General features: G+C 38.8%; 1 protein-coding gene across 1 annotated transcript in view; it reads left to right on the top strand.

Annotated features, from left to right (window-relative positions):
• The window catches only part of OSBPL10 (oxysterol binding protein like 10), a 634,297-nt gene that overhangs the window by 371,466 nt on the left and 249,445 nt on the right, over positions 1 to 13,386 (top strand). The window contains exon 6 of the mRNA XM_077491461.1: positions 6,220 to 6,371. Coding sequence (XP_077347587.1) covers positions 6,220 to 6,371 — 152 coding nt within the window. The remainder of the gene's footprint in view (positions 1 to 6,219; positions 6,372 to 13,386) is intronic.

Here is a 13,386-nt window from a genome sequence, read left to right as displayed (position 1 = left end):
TACCCCATAAATGTATCTATAACCTGTTTTCAGTGGGATTATGTTGCTGTATTGATTGCAGATGGGATGGGTGTAACTTACTTCCGAAGGAGTAACATGTTAACAGTATAAGTGGTCAAACAGTGCTCAAATAACCATTGAACGCCATCATATTTCAGATAACTTCTATGTGGACTGTGGCTTGTAGGGAGTCTTCACTCACAGAGAATCGCTCTAAAACTCAGGCCACCAACTCATACCAGTAAGTTTGCGCCTCTGATCTTTAGGTGGTTTCAACAACAGGAAGCTCAGACACCCTGAACTGGCTGCAGATCAGAGAAAGCCGTGCTCATGGAATCCCTGCTAAATAAAATTATATCTACAACTCATGATACATTAGTTTGATGGTCAGGGAGAAGAATGCTCCTTACACTTGTGGATATTGGCAGAATTGCCCCCTAAATTGATCAGTGGTGTCAGTGGGAACTTATCTGAGAGGCAGAAATTGCTCATTGCTCTAGGAACCCCTAGCAACCTCTGGAGGAACCCTGGTTGAGAAACCCTGATCTAAACCATAAAAAAACAATTGTTCACAAGCATTTAACAAATCAATCAAGAAATATTTTGGAATGTGTGCTTGGCTTATCAAAATACTGTTCTGTGAATAATGTTGATAATAAATCAGTGTTGGTTTGTAGATGTGCGTTAAAGTTGAGAACAGAATAGATAATTTGGTAACGAGTGTTTCTATTGTGCTAAAACTGAGTCATGGAAAATGGGGAGTTCTGTGAACTTCAAGTAGCTCTATCACAACCTTTAAAAATTTTGCACACTAGTGACTTAGTGACTGGCAGGTTGAACCACTCCAGAACATAGTTACCTGCTCCACCTTGATGTGTGTCAGATATGAATAGTCTGTATGTAGCATTGCTCTGCAAGATTGTTAAGGTGTTCCTAAGACCAGGAGCCTGTATTCACTATATCTGGTCTCACACAGTACACAGAACATGGAAATGCAATAGTTTTAGTAAATATTAACTGCTAAATACCTTTTCTCATCAGCAGTATACAGCAATCTTGAAACTTCTTAAAGGGGCTGGTTAAAGCCTGTAGCATGAGTTTACATACTGCATTGATTGTCCTATTACCCTTTGTCTGGGCAGTGCTAATTGGGCCAGTGCTGATCATATGCACCCTCCCAAGAAAAAAAAAAAAACTCTAGCAATACACTCCAAACTGAGCATGTGCAGCCTAACTCCAGGAACTCTTGTCTAAGTGGTAAACGTGGCTGATGTTTACATTACAACGGTGGAATTGTTTTTTAACTTAAGTAAACCCTCCTATCATTTGTAGCCAAGGAAGCTACCATCTTTGCCTCTGTTTAATCTACAACTGCCATGATGCTGCACATGTGATCAGTTATGACACCATCCATTGGAGGGTTTGAGTTTTGTTGAGAGCACAACCAATGGGAGTGTTACATTTCTGGCATGTGCTGGAATTTAAACTGTTTTATGGATGGATTAACTTCCGCTTTAAATGATAAAACAAACCCCAAAATTTTTGCTTTAACCACTTGCCGACTGCTGCATGCCGATATAGGTCGGCACAATGGTAGCAGTGGGCAAATGGGCGTACCTGTGCCCCCTTTAAGAAGCAGGGATAGCAGGTGCCCGCCACATACAGCGTGACTGCGCCCATGGGACTGGCGGACTCTATGTCCGCTGGTCTCCCGGCCATCGTGTCACAGAGCCGCAGAACGGGGAAGTGCCTCTGTAAACAAGCAATTTTCCCATTCTGCTTTGTGTCATGACAGAGATCATGCTCCCTGTCATCGGGAGCAGTAATCTCTGTCATGTGAGTTGAAGCCGATTCTCCCCCCCAGTTAGAATCACTCCCTAGGACACACTTAACCCCTTCATCGGCCCCTAATGGTTAACCCCTTCCCTGCCAGTGTCATTTACACAGTAATTAATGCATTTTTTGACAATGGTCCCAAAATAGTGTCAAAAGTGTCCGATGTGTCCGCCATAATGAAATAATAAAAATCACAGATCGCCGCCATTACTAATAAAAAAAAAAAAAATAATAATAAAAATACCATAAAACTATACCCTATTTTGTAGACGCTATAACTTTTGTGCAAACCAATCAATAAAAACTTATTGTGATTTTTTTTTTTTTTTTTTTTACCAAAAATATGTAGAAGAATACATATCTGTCTAAACTACGTTTTTTTAAATATATTTTTGGGGGATATTTTTTATAGCAAAAAGTAAAAAATAGTGTTTTTTTCAAAATTGGCACTCTTTTTTTGTTTATAGCGCAAAAAATAAAAACCACAAAGATGATCAAATACCACCAAAAGAAAGCTCTATTTGTGGGGAAAAAATTTTGTCAAATTTGTTTCGGTGCAACGTCGTATGACCGCGCAATTGTCAGTTAAATCGTTGCAGTGCCGAATCACAAAAAGTGCTCTGGTCAGGAAGAGGGTAAAATCTTCCGGGGCTGAAGCAGTTGAAAGAATGGGGAAGGGTTATGACATCCTCTTGTTTTTTGTTTGCTGGAGAGGTTTCGGCCCACTTCCTGTGTGGCCATCTGGACAGGAAGTGAGGGAACAAACAGCAATAATCAAATGACATAAACACGATGATAATCCCTAAAATATCTCAACTAACATATTGTTTTGGCTGAAATTTAAGGCTAAACTTATATATATATATATATATATATATATATATATATATATATATATATATATATATATACTAGGCTGAACACACTGGAATATGCAGCTTCTGAAAACTAAAACTTTAAAATAACATATTTATACAGCTAATTAATTCTAAAACCTGCTGTTTTTCCTTTCAGTTGTTTTCTTTTTTTGTGTACCACTTGAATGGTTACAGTAGCTGCCCTGTGAAAAGCACTGTGACAACAGCAATATCAGATCCCAGCCATTTTCATCAATATCTGACAAACGCCAAGTCAGATCTCACTGTGCTGCCACCAATATGAGAAGATGACGCTCTCAGCCTCACCCTGTACAAAGATTTTGCAGCTTGTGGGGCTATAATCTAGGTGCCAGGAGACTGAGCGACTGACACTAGGTTCAGTTAACTACGTATTTAATCTGTTAGACACAAAACATCTGCCACTATGTGTTTTATCAGGAACACAAACTGTTCACAATATTGGTGATGAGAATTATGACTTTTTTTTAGATATGTCTGTAATACACACTGTCACAACATACAGGAATATTACAAAGATTTACAATATAGTAGTGCTCTTCAAAGAGACAGAGATTTTTCAAGTTCTTGTTTAGTGCATTAGAGATAATTTTAACAGTTTTACAATTTTTACAGAGTGCTGGCTCTCATAAAAAAAGACTCTTGGCTGATGTTTGATGGTAAAAGCCAGTTCAAGACTGCTGATGCAGCTACTCTCTTTGGGTGCTGGAGATAACAAAAGTGTAGTGCAATTATAAATCTGTTAATCAGTAAATGGACAGTCTGATATCATCAAACAATTCATAAAATATGTGCACAAAAATATAAATTAAAATCAGTCAGCCTAGCGCATAAGTGTCCATATTAAAAATGTTGATCATCCGTCTTCTCAATCACTAACCAAATTAAACGATATATCCGCAAAATCGATAACAAATCCACCATGTGATGCTTCCAATCATGTGACAGTGCCAACCCAACCAGTAAGGCCATAACTCGCCAAGGTTCCCTTTAAGGGGAATAGGGATGAAGGTCTGATATTCCAACTTATCAATATCTCCTATAACCCAAAATCAACCTCTGAGCTCATGATCGCATATATAAAATGGGAACAGAATACACCACATCTAGTGCTGTTCTCCATTTAAAAACCTTTAATTTGTGAATTAAAAGTATTGCACTTACATTAAACAGTGCTAGCTGAGAATGCATAACATCGGATAATATTCACAGTATGATATGGCTGCAGGATGACATCACACTCCAAACTCCACCCCCATTTGCGTTACGTCCGGGGGGGGGCCTTTTGGACTTCGACAGCAGTGGACAGAGATGACCCAACCAATCAATTGGTCTGTTTATGGTCATGCAGTTGCCAATCCCTCAAATACAGTTTTTTTAATGCATTAATATTTCTAGTGTACCACATGCTACAATCTGGTAACTCACATATTGTGCAGCATGCAATGGCTATTCCATAGAGACTACAAATAAGATACCTCAGATAGCCTCTACCCCCTGTATATAGACCAGTTGTGTTTGACATTGACTTGTTAATTCCCCAGCTTCTGATTTGTAGTCTTTATTAATGATTTTATGAGTTGTGTGTAGATATTGAAACTGTGAATTTGAGAGGGGACCACTTGCAGGTCAGTAAACCAGCTTTTAGTATTTAGAATATTATCAAGCCTAAATGGCTTTTACAGTATCAAGTAACCCTGTATAAGGCATTTTATTGCATGTCAAGTATCTCTAATGGGCTTAATTACCCTGAGGTCTAGAGCATGACAAACCTGGAACATCCTTAACACATCTATGATAGGGCTTAGTCAATCAACTTGGGTACATTCAGCCTTCCCATACTTGGTTCAAATCTTGGCCGTTTCCTGCCGAACAGGCCAATATTTGAACTGTCTATGGCAGGCTTAAGTAGGATTTATGATCCGACTTGAAAAGTTATCCACTATAGGCCATGGAGATGCATTTCTGGGGTTATATGTTTAGGGGGGGATCACTGGTTGCTATGTGGTTGTAAGCTGGCTGTGTCTCATATTTTAAAATCTGTGCCTGCTGGCTTTTGTATTTTAAAACGAGACTACCCTGTGTCTTTTCAGATACTTTTGGGGTGCACTGTAAAAAAAGAGTCTTTCAGACTACATTTGGGTGCATGCTTTATGGAGACTGCATAGTGTGTTTCTATATGTTTTTTTATATTGGTCAAGATTAAAATAATTTAGCTTTTTTTGTTAGGTAAATATGAAATATTACCTAAGTATTTTATTTCCTGCCAGCAGGTGTAGCTAAGATAATTGTGCCTATTTATCCTTAGCTGCTCTATTGGGGAAAAAAACAGTTTACAGACCTCAAATACTCAAGCAGCAATTTGCACAAGCAAGTAAGCAAGCAAATTGGGGTTGCTAGTAGAAGACAGAGTAAGCAATAGCATGTAATGCCAAGCTGCTGCAAGCAAAGCTAGCAAACTATTAGCATGCATCAAAAAGGGAATTTACTCCATAAATAAAACCATAATCCTACCACTTTATAAAACTCTAGTTCAGCTACATCTGAAATATTCTCTCCAATTCTGGTGACCAATCCCCAGGAAGGATGTGCTAGAACTGGAGAGAGTTCAGAGAAGGGCAACAAAATTAATAAAGGGACCGAGGACCTCAAATATGAGGAACAACTACCACCAATAAACTTAGTAGTTGGAGTAGGAGTGCTTGAGAGGAGATATGATAGCAATATGCAAATACCTCAATGGTGATTTCAGCTTGGGTAGGAAACCATTTGTCTCAGGGAGTATAAGAAGACACAGGCCCACACAATGAGATTGGAGAAGAAGCGGTTTAACTTTAAGCTGTGTAGGGGTTTTTTAACTGTCAGGGCAGTGAGGATGTGGAACTCTCTTCCACAATCAGTGGTGTCAGCAGTAAATATTAATCGTTTTAAAAGACTCTTGGGCAGGTATCTTAGTGAACACAATATACAAGGATATGGGAAATGATGATCGACATGAACATACACCAATTACACAAGTCGAACCAAATGGACTTGTGTCTTTATTCAGTCTTACCAACTATGTAATGAATCATTCTGAGGTGTGGTTCTTCCCACATTCTTTTCCTTCTCTGCATTCTGGTTGAGGTCACATAGAGTTTCAGTTTGACAAAGTGACAGAAACTGAAAGGAGCACATTTTTGCTGTGTTCTCTCTTCTAAAAAAAAAAAAAAAACCCAAATACTCTGTTTTACAAGTGCACCCTGTATTAAATATTTATGTGTAAAATAAATATGTTTAATATTAAATAATAGTAGAATGATGAATAGCATTCATAAATACTTACTGGTGTGAAAGAGCTCTTAGTGGTAAAGTAATTATTTTAACATATAATGATAAGTGTTACAGTTTGTACATGGTTTAGTACATACTGTTTAGCTTATATTATAATGTGGTAAGAATATGCATTACGTGTACTTTAAAAACTGACAAACGTTTATGTTCTTAGAAAGCATTCTGGGCTGGCATGGACCAAAGTCTCATTCTACAGAAAATCTTAGAAATGGAACTTTCAGCTCCTTACCAACTACTGCCTCAAACCTCACTTGGCCCATACTCTCAAGCATGCCTAAGGACTACCAAATAGATCAGGAAGATGAGGTAAGCCTGATTAGTAAACATGGATCGATCAATGTGGCATTCATACACAGCTAACTCAATTTTTCAAATAAATTGTTCATAGACCTCAAAATAAAAAAAACTCTCTCAATTTGCTAAAGAGGTGAACAGAACATAATATTTAATGCTGTGCTAAATTGATTTGGACGTGTTCCATTGATTTTTACTTCTGAAAACAGTACTGCAAGTAGTACATTAGTTTAATAGTAAACAATGAAACTTTATAGGTTGTTCTAAAATGTAAGAACTGACCTTCCACATTTTGCATTCTGCAAAGACATTAAGGCACAAAATTAAATTTCGTAAATTTTAGGTTTATTAGTGGCTTATACAACTGAAAATATGGAATTGATAACCCATAGAAGAATAATTGTTGTTATTTCTAGAATTATCACCTCAGAATCTTTACTAAACTTCAAAAGGCAAATTATGGGCCTGTGGCTTCCATGACCTATCATCAAATTGTTTGAATTGCTGAGAGGAATATATGAACTATTTATGGGTTAGTCTGTAGTCAACCTATGGGAAATGAGGAGACGTGTGACAAAATTAGTTCTACTTGGATGATCAAATGTTTATTAAACCTGAATTTTGTCAATGGAAAACAATTAACTTTCTTTGAAGCAAGACTTTGATCGTGTATCCTAACTTATACCTATGACCACTAAAGAGAACAGTTGAAATGGAGAATTGCATGACAAATTTCTGCGATGGGTCCAGGTTTTATTTGGCCCAGTCTTAGGGTTTTGTCAGAAGGCCAGCAAGAATGGCTGAGTTATAGATGATTTCACGGTACCATACATTGCTTACCTTTGGGATGATGGTTCATGGAACAGTAAGTATGAGACATAGCCTTAACTGGTTGCTGACTTGTTTTCATGTCCTTCATTAACAAAACTAAAAATTGCATTTTTCAAGAACATTACAATAACGGTCTAAATATCTCAATACTGTATCCCAGAGATTCATTTTTTCAATTTCCAAAAGAATGTAGAGCTCACCCTCAGGGACCCCAACCCTGGATTTTTTTTTGAGCATTGACATTTAGACTTGTCCTTTTATGTGTAATTTATAGCTTGATAATATCCCCATTATAGTTTCTATCAACATTAGAATGTACTGTTTATCATCATGATAGCTTTTTTAGCTTGAGATTAGGGTTAGTGTAAAGGGTTAGATTCAGGCACTGTAGGCTGCTATTGTTTTTTTTCCCCACTTTTTTTTTTTTTTACATTTGATAGACAGGGTTATCAGTGCTTCAGCCTAGAAATGGGGTTGGTGCATTTTGACTTGCTGCAGTTTCTAATGCACACAGCATGCAGTGTAATAAGAAAAAGCATTTTCATAATAGGAGAGGAGCCTTTTTAACTGTGCAAGATTGAAGCTAGGACTGAGGTTTAGCTTTAAAGCTGGCATGAAGTGCAATGCAGGGTTTGCATATACTGTCTGAGCCACTTCTCCCTGTATATATTGCCTGCTAATAGTAGGTACAAAGGTTACCTGTAAATGCATTTTTTTTTATAGTAACCTTACCATTGTATTCCATCTACAGGTCCAAAAAAAGAAGGCACACAGATCATCTTTTTATATGTCGACCTTCCACCCATAGAAGGGCACAGAAAGGAACCTTTTTTGTAAGCAAAATACTGTGTAGGCAAAGCAAGTGTCCAGCACAGAATAATCTTCTGAATCCTTCCTTTATTGTAACAACAATAAAAGCCATCCTCTAACGCATTTCTGCTGCACAGGGCCTTAAGCACGCTTCTTCTGGTGAGAGCCTGTGGAATACAAAGCAGCTTAAAGCGGAGTTCTACTCAAAAAGGGAACTTCTGCTTTAAGTGTTGGTGACCCCCCTGACATGCCACATTTGGCATGCAATTTTTTTGGGGGGGGAGCAGTTACCCTGTTTTTAGAGGCACTCAGCTCCCACTTCCTCCCCTGGTGCCACTGCGCTGGAACGAAGATCACCTCCCCCCTCCCTCCCTGCAATGTTCTGGGACACGTCACAGGTCCCAGAAGATTGCCCGGCCATTCACAGCACCCACAGTTAGAATGCCAGCGCCGCAAATAGGAGCGGGGCTTCATGCCCCCTGCATCACTGTGCCATGGGACAGGTGAGTGTCTGTCTGATTATTAAAAGTCAGCAGCTACACTTTTTGTAGCTGCTGACTTTTAAATGGGTGGAACTCTGATTTAACTCTCAAGAGGAGACACTCATGCCAAGGACAGGTGTGTCTTCTCATGATATTTGGCCTGCTCTACACACAAGAATCCTTCTGGAAGGATGGTGACGTCACACCCAGCAATACGTAAAATGGTGGTATGGTATATATACTATATAACAATTTTTTTCTTTTCAGAAAACCTTTGTTCTTACTATTAGCAGGGAATGTATAGAGGGGGAAGGGGATTGGGAAATCATATGCAGCCCTTGCATTGCATTTCAAGATTGGCTTTAATGATTTATGATGATTTTATGAGGACTAAAGTGTTTGGCCCATATAAACGTAGAAAAATACCTGTGCAGTTTTAATTTGCTTTGTATAAAATATGAACGGTATAGTTAATAAACAAAAAAAGGTTAAAAGGGAATGTCAGAGTTTCCTGAATATTGGCCAACTGCACAATATGGCTTTTTACTTGGATACCAGAATTTTTGTCTTTTATGTCCTGTAGAGCCCTACTGTAAACCATAATTTCCAGTTAGCATTATGTCTGCATTAATTGTATTCAGCTGCTACGAGTAGTGTTTATTTCTAAATTTACATCATTACATTCACTGTTGGTATCTCCTTCACTTACCAGAGTAAATTTCTATTTGCATTCTGTAGTCCATTTGGCACATATTACTTATGCATTTAGATAAAGTAAATGGACTGGAAATGCCAACGGGAAGCTTATGTTCTTTCTTTTTTTTCAAAGCATCTTAACAGTGTGATGTGTATGGCCCTTTTCGTATTAGTTTATTATTATACAATATTGTAAGGCCGCTTTACCAGGCACACAGTGTCAGTATATGCATAAGTGTTTCAAATAAAGACTTTGAGGTCATAGCATCAGTTATCCAGTCCTGTGTATATACTTTTTCATAAAGGGCTTCACTGAGTTTGGATACAAATACACACATATTCTCAAATGTTTGGCCTTGTGTGATTCAACATATAAGGGGCCCAGTCAGACAGACAAATACGTTCTGCTTGGCTGCTTCAGGAAATATACATAGGAAATATACATAGAGATATTAGCAAAATATACACATATATTAGTAAGATTTACAGAATGAATTAATTAAAATAAATACATCACATGGGAATATCACTTCATCAATCAATTAATAAATGCTGTATATCTTATCAAGTTATATTTTTCTAGTATCCTATATGCATGTTTGCTGAAAAAAAGCCAAGCGGCAAAACAAGTAGAAGAACATGTATAAAGGACCTCAATAACCATTAAATCCAGAGGATGATAACATATAAACCTTTTGGTAATTTATTATTTTATTTTATTTATTTATTTCAGTTACTTATATAGCGCCATCAATTTACGCAGCGCTTTACATATACATTGTACATTCACATCAGTCCCTACCCTCAAGGAGCTTATGGATTTTAAAATGAATTTGTAATAAATGCTATAATTGTAACACTTTTGTCTGGACAATTCATATAGTACCTTGAAAATCGCTATCCTGCTCAGTGTTTGTGTAAGCTTATATGGCAGTGATGGTTAATTGACCACAAATCTTGGCTATATGGTAGTGTATGCAGTTAAAAACACACAGAAAACATCCAGACAAGACCCTTTCTCTTCATCTGCACATATATATCTATGACTTCCATATAAGCTTGTTGGATAATGCATTCCAAAATCAGGAGCGTTAGTCTGGTGTTGCCCCACCTTTGTGGCTATGACAGCCTTCACTTTTCTCAGAAGGCTTTCCACAAAAATGAGTGTATGCCCATTTAGCCAAAAGAGTATTTGTGAGGTCAAGTAGTTGTGTTGGACAGGAAGACTTGGCTCACAGTCTGTTTTTTAATTAATCCCAGAGGTGTTCAAAGGGGTATATGGTTGGGGCCTTGTGTGGGCTACTCGAGTTTCACCATACAAACTCATCAAAACCTGTCTTTATGTACCTGAAATCAATAGATTGGAGGGCTATTGACTTACAGTACTTTTCCCTTTATAGTGTATTGAAAATATATTGAGTTGAAAATATAGCTGTTGGTGAGCCCCGTTCCCTCCAACTGCAATGTATTACAAATCCACAATGTTGTTTCTGGAAGAGCAATTTGAAGGCACGGGAAGCTGTAATATAAACTACCCTTGCGATTCATTTTTTGTGATTTCTGAGGAGCTAATTACCAAGGTTTGTGAAAGTTGGCAATCTCCTCACTCAGTGTTTAGCTATTTAAATAATGATTGGCTAAAATATAGCTAAAAAATGTGTATAACAAAGTATTGGTAGATATTGTGCTTTTTTGTTGCACTATTAAGGGACTGAGACATTTTACTCAGAAAGGAAAATGCAAGGTGTTTTCAAAGCAAAAATGTACTGTGGCCATTTGAAGATCAATGAGTGGATTATACTTTCAAAATGGCCATGTAGTACTAAGGCATTACACTTTTAGCCTGTACTGTAATAGTGTCCAGAGAGCCATCATTGAGAAACATCGACTGTGATGCATTAACAGTTTCACAACACTTAAGAGGATAATTTCCTGCAAAGAAAATCACTTATTTTGATATATAATATGACTTTTGCTGCTGAATAAAGGTAAAATATTCCAATTACTGAAACATGGCTCATGTAAATGCCATCCTTTTTTCTTTCTGAATATAATTTTTTATTTTTTTGGCACTTAAACTTCAATTTTTTAATAATACAGGTTCTGGGCAAATGTAGGATATCTTTCTCTGTCTGTCTCTATCTTAAAATATACATTATTTGCACATAACAAATATGGGACCATACTTCATTTGGAACGTCTGTCAAGAGCATCCTGTATGACTAATTAAATGCCATTTTTGCTGGAACAAGGGTGGATATGAAAATAAATGGGGCTCTTATGTTTTAGTTTATATTATTATGTAAAGAAAATTTACAGTTTAGCTATGTGTATTAAATTGCAAAATTGCCTGATAATTGAATTGCTTATGACCACCATTATTTTTCTTTGACCTTGGGATGTGTTAATGCTGTGTTTTGGAATTAACTGGGACTTTCACAGCCTATTGGGGCATTGTTAAGGTGGAACTAAACCCACTGATTTCACTATTTCCCAAAACCGCTACATTCAAGGAATGATGTGAATGATAACTGTCAGGCTGCGTACACACGGGCGGACTGTTCGCCCAACTTTGTCCGCTGAACAGTGTTTGGGCGGACAGTCCGCTCGTGTGTGGGCTTTCAGCGGACAGTTTCAGCGGACAGTTTGACGAACAAGGTTTTTCGGAAATTCCGTAAAACTGTCCGCTGAAACCTTGTTTGAGCGAACAGTCCGCCCGTGTGTAGGCTTGTTCGACAAACTAAGTTCTGCGCATGCTCAGAAAGGCTTAACACGCCGAAAGTTATAATGCAGTGTATAGGACGTCGTATTTTTCGTCCCGTCGTACGTGCCGTTCACGTCATCGCGCACGGTTTCAGCAAACTGTTCGTTCGTCGTGTGTGGCCATGTCCGTCCATGCTAATTTTGAGCGGACTGTTTGCCGAAACTGTTTGACGGACAAAGTTGGGCGAACAGTCCCCGCGTGTGTACGCGGCCTCACAATCGCTTATGTAGCGATTCCCTCAAAGGAGCCGCTTAAGTATATTTTGTTCCGTACTCTGTCTGTCAACTCCAAGAACAGTCTTAGCCCCTCTGGCACACCTGCCAATAGTGTAAGTGCAAGGACCAATTATAAACACACACATTATGATAAAACACAGTATTTGTCTTTACTGTAAGGTTTCTGTGGAAAAGTAACAGACAGTAGAAGTATATTTCAAGTAAATCAACTGAAGAGCAATAACTGAGATCAGGAGCAATATAACGCAATATATTATATCAGGCTGCTTTCAAGGGATTCCACAACTGCGAATAACCCAAAAGCAGAGTCAAACACTTCAATAACAGCGAATCACAAGATGGCAACTTTATACCAGAACAGAGCCCTGAGTATGTGTGTGCGTGCCCGTATAGCACCAGTAACTTTAGTGCCTTCGAAGAGGGGCGAGGCCTTGGATCTTTGGCTTGTCACTTTAGTTGGTGCACTTAAACTCCTGCTTGAAAAAGTGCAACTGTGGTATGCTGACAGTATCCAGATAGCAAGACGGACACTGTTACTGCTTTACAGGGCTTCAATGAGATCTAGGTTCTGGTAAGTGTGGGCAAAGTGAAGTAACTCTGTGTGCAGTGTCCTTGTTTCTCACCAATCCTGCAGTCAAAGCCCAAATGAATGTCCTGGAACAGGCAGGCTCTTCTGGTAACATGACTGGTCACCTCACACTGGAACGCTTTATGCTGTCGGTGCAGGTTGCGCCTGAATATGCACCTGGGATCCACCTCTCTCAGGCAGGATGTCAGCGACTGCCAGTGAATACCTGGTGGACTAAACCCGGGAGGCACCCCCTCTCCCCTAGGTCCAGTATCTTCTCCTGCCTCATGGTGGCAGACTCCCCTCAGGCAAACAAGATGGTGTCCTTGGTTCTTTTGCACCCAGAACATGCTGGGCTTTGTAGTTCCATGCCCCTACAAGACTATGAGGCCTTTTTTTAGGGAACTACATGTCCCAGACCTTTGCAGCTGTTTGAGTCTATTACTCATTGGCTTCCTCTCCCTGCCAATGAAGATGCAGGGGAGGGAGCAGAATGGATGGCTGCCCGTGTCCCTGCAAGAGCCACTTGCATTAAATTTCACTGAAGTGGAGGGGAGAGAAATTCCCGTGCAGGAGCTGACAGGCACTTTCTCCCTCACAGGAGAGCCTGTGTGATTCCGGCGGTGTCTGGAGGAATATG

Source organism: Lithobates pipiens, unplaced genomic scaffold (genome assembly GCF_037356315.1).
Source record: "Lithobates pipiens isolate NorthernLeopardFrog02 unplaced genomic scaffold, aLitPip1_a1.2 Scaffold_19, whole genome shotgun sequence".
Taxonomy (NCBI): Eukaryota; Metazoa; Chordata; class Amphibia; order Anura; family Ranidae; genus Lithobates; species Lithobates pipiens.
Note: the sequence above shows the minus strand (reverse complement) of the source record. Positions and strands in the feature narration are given on the sequence as shown.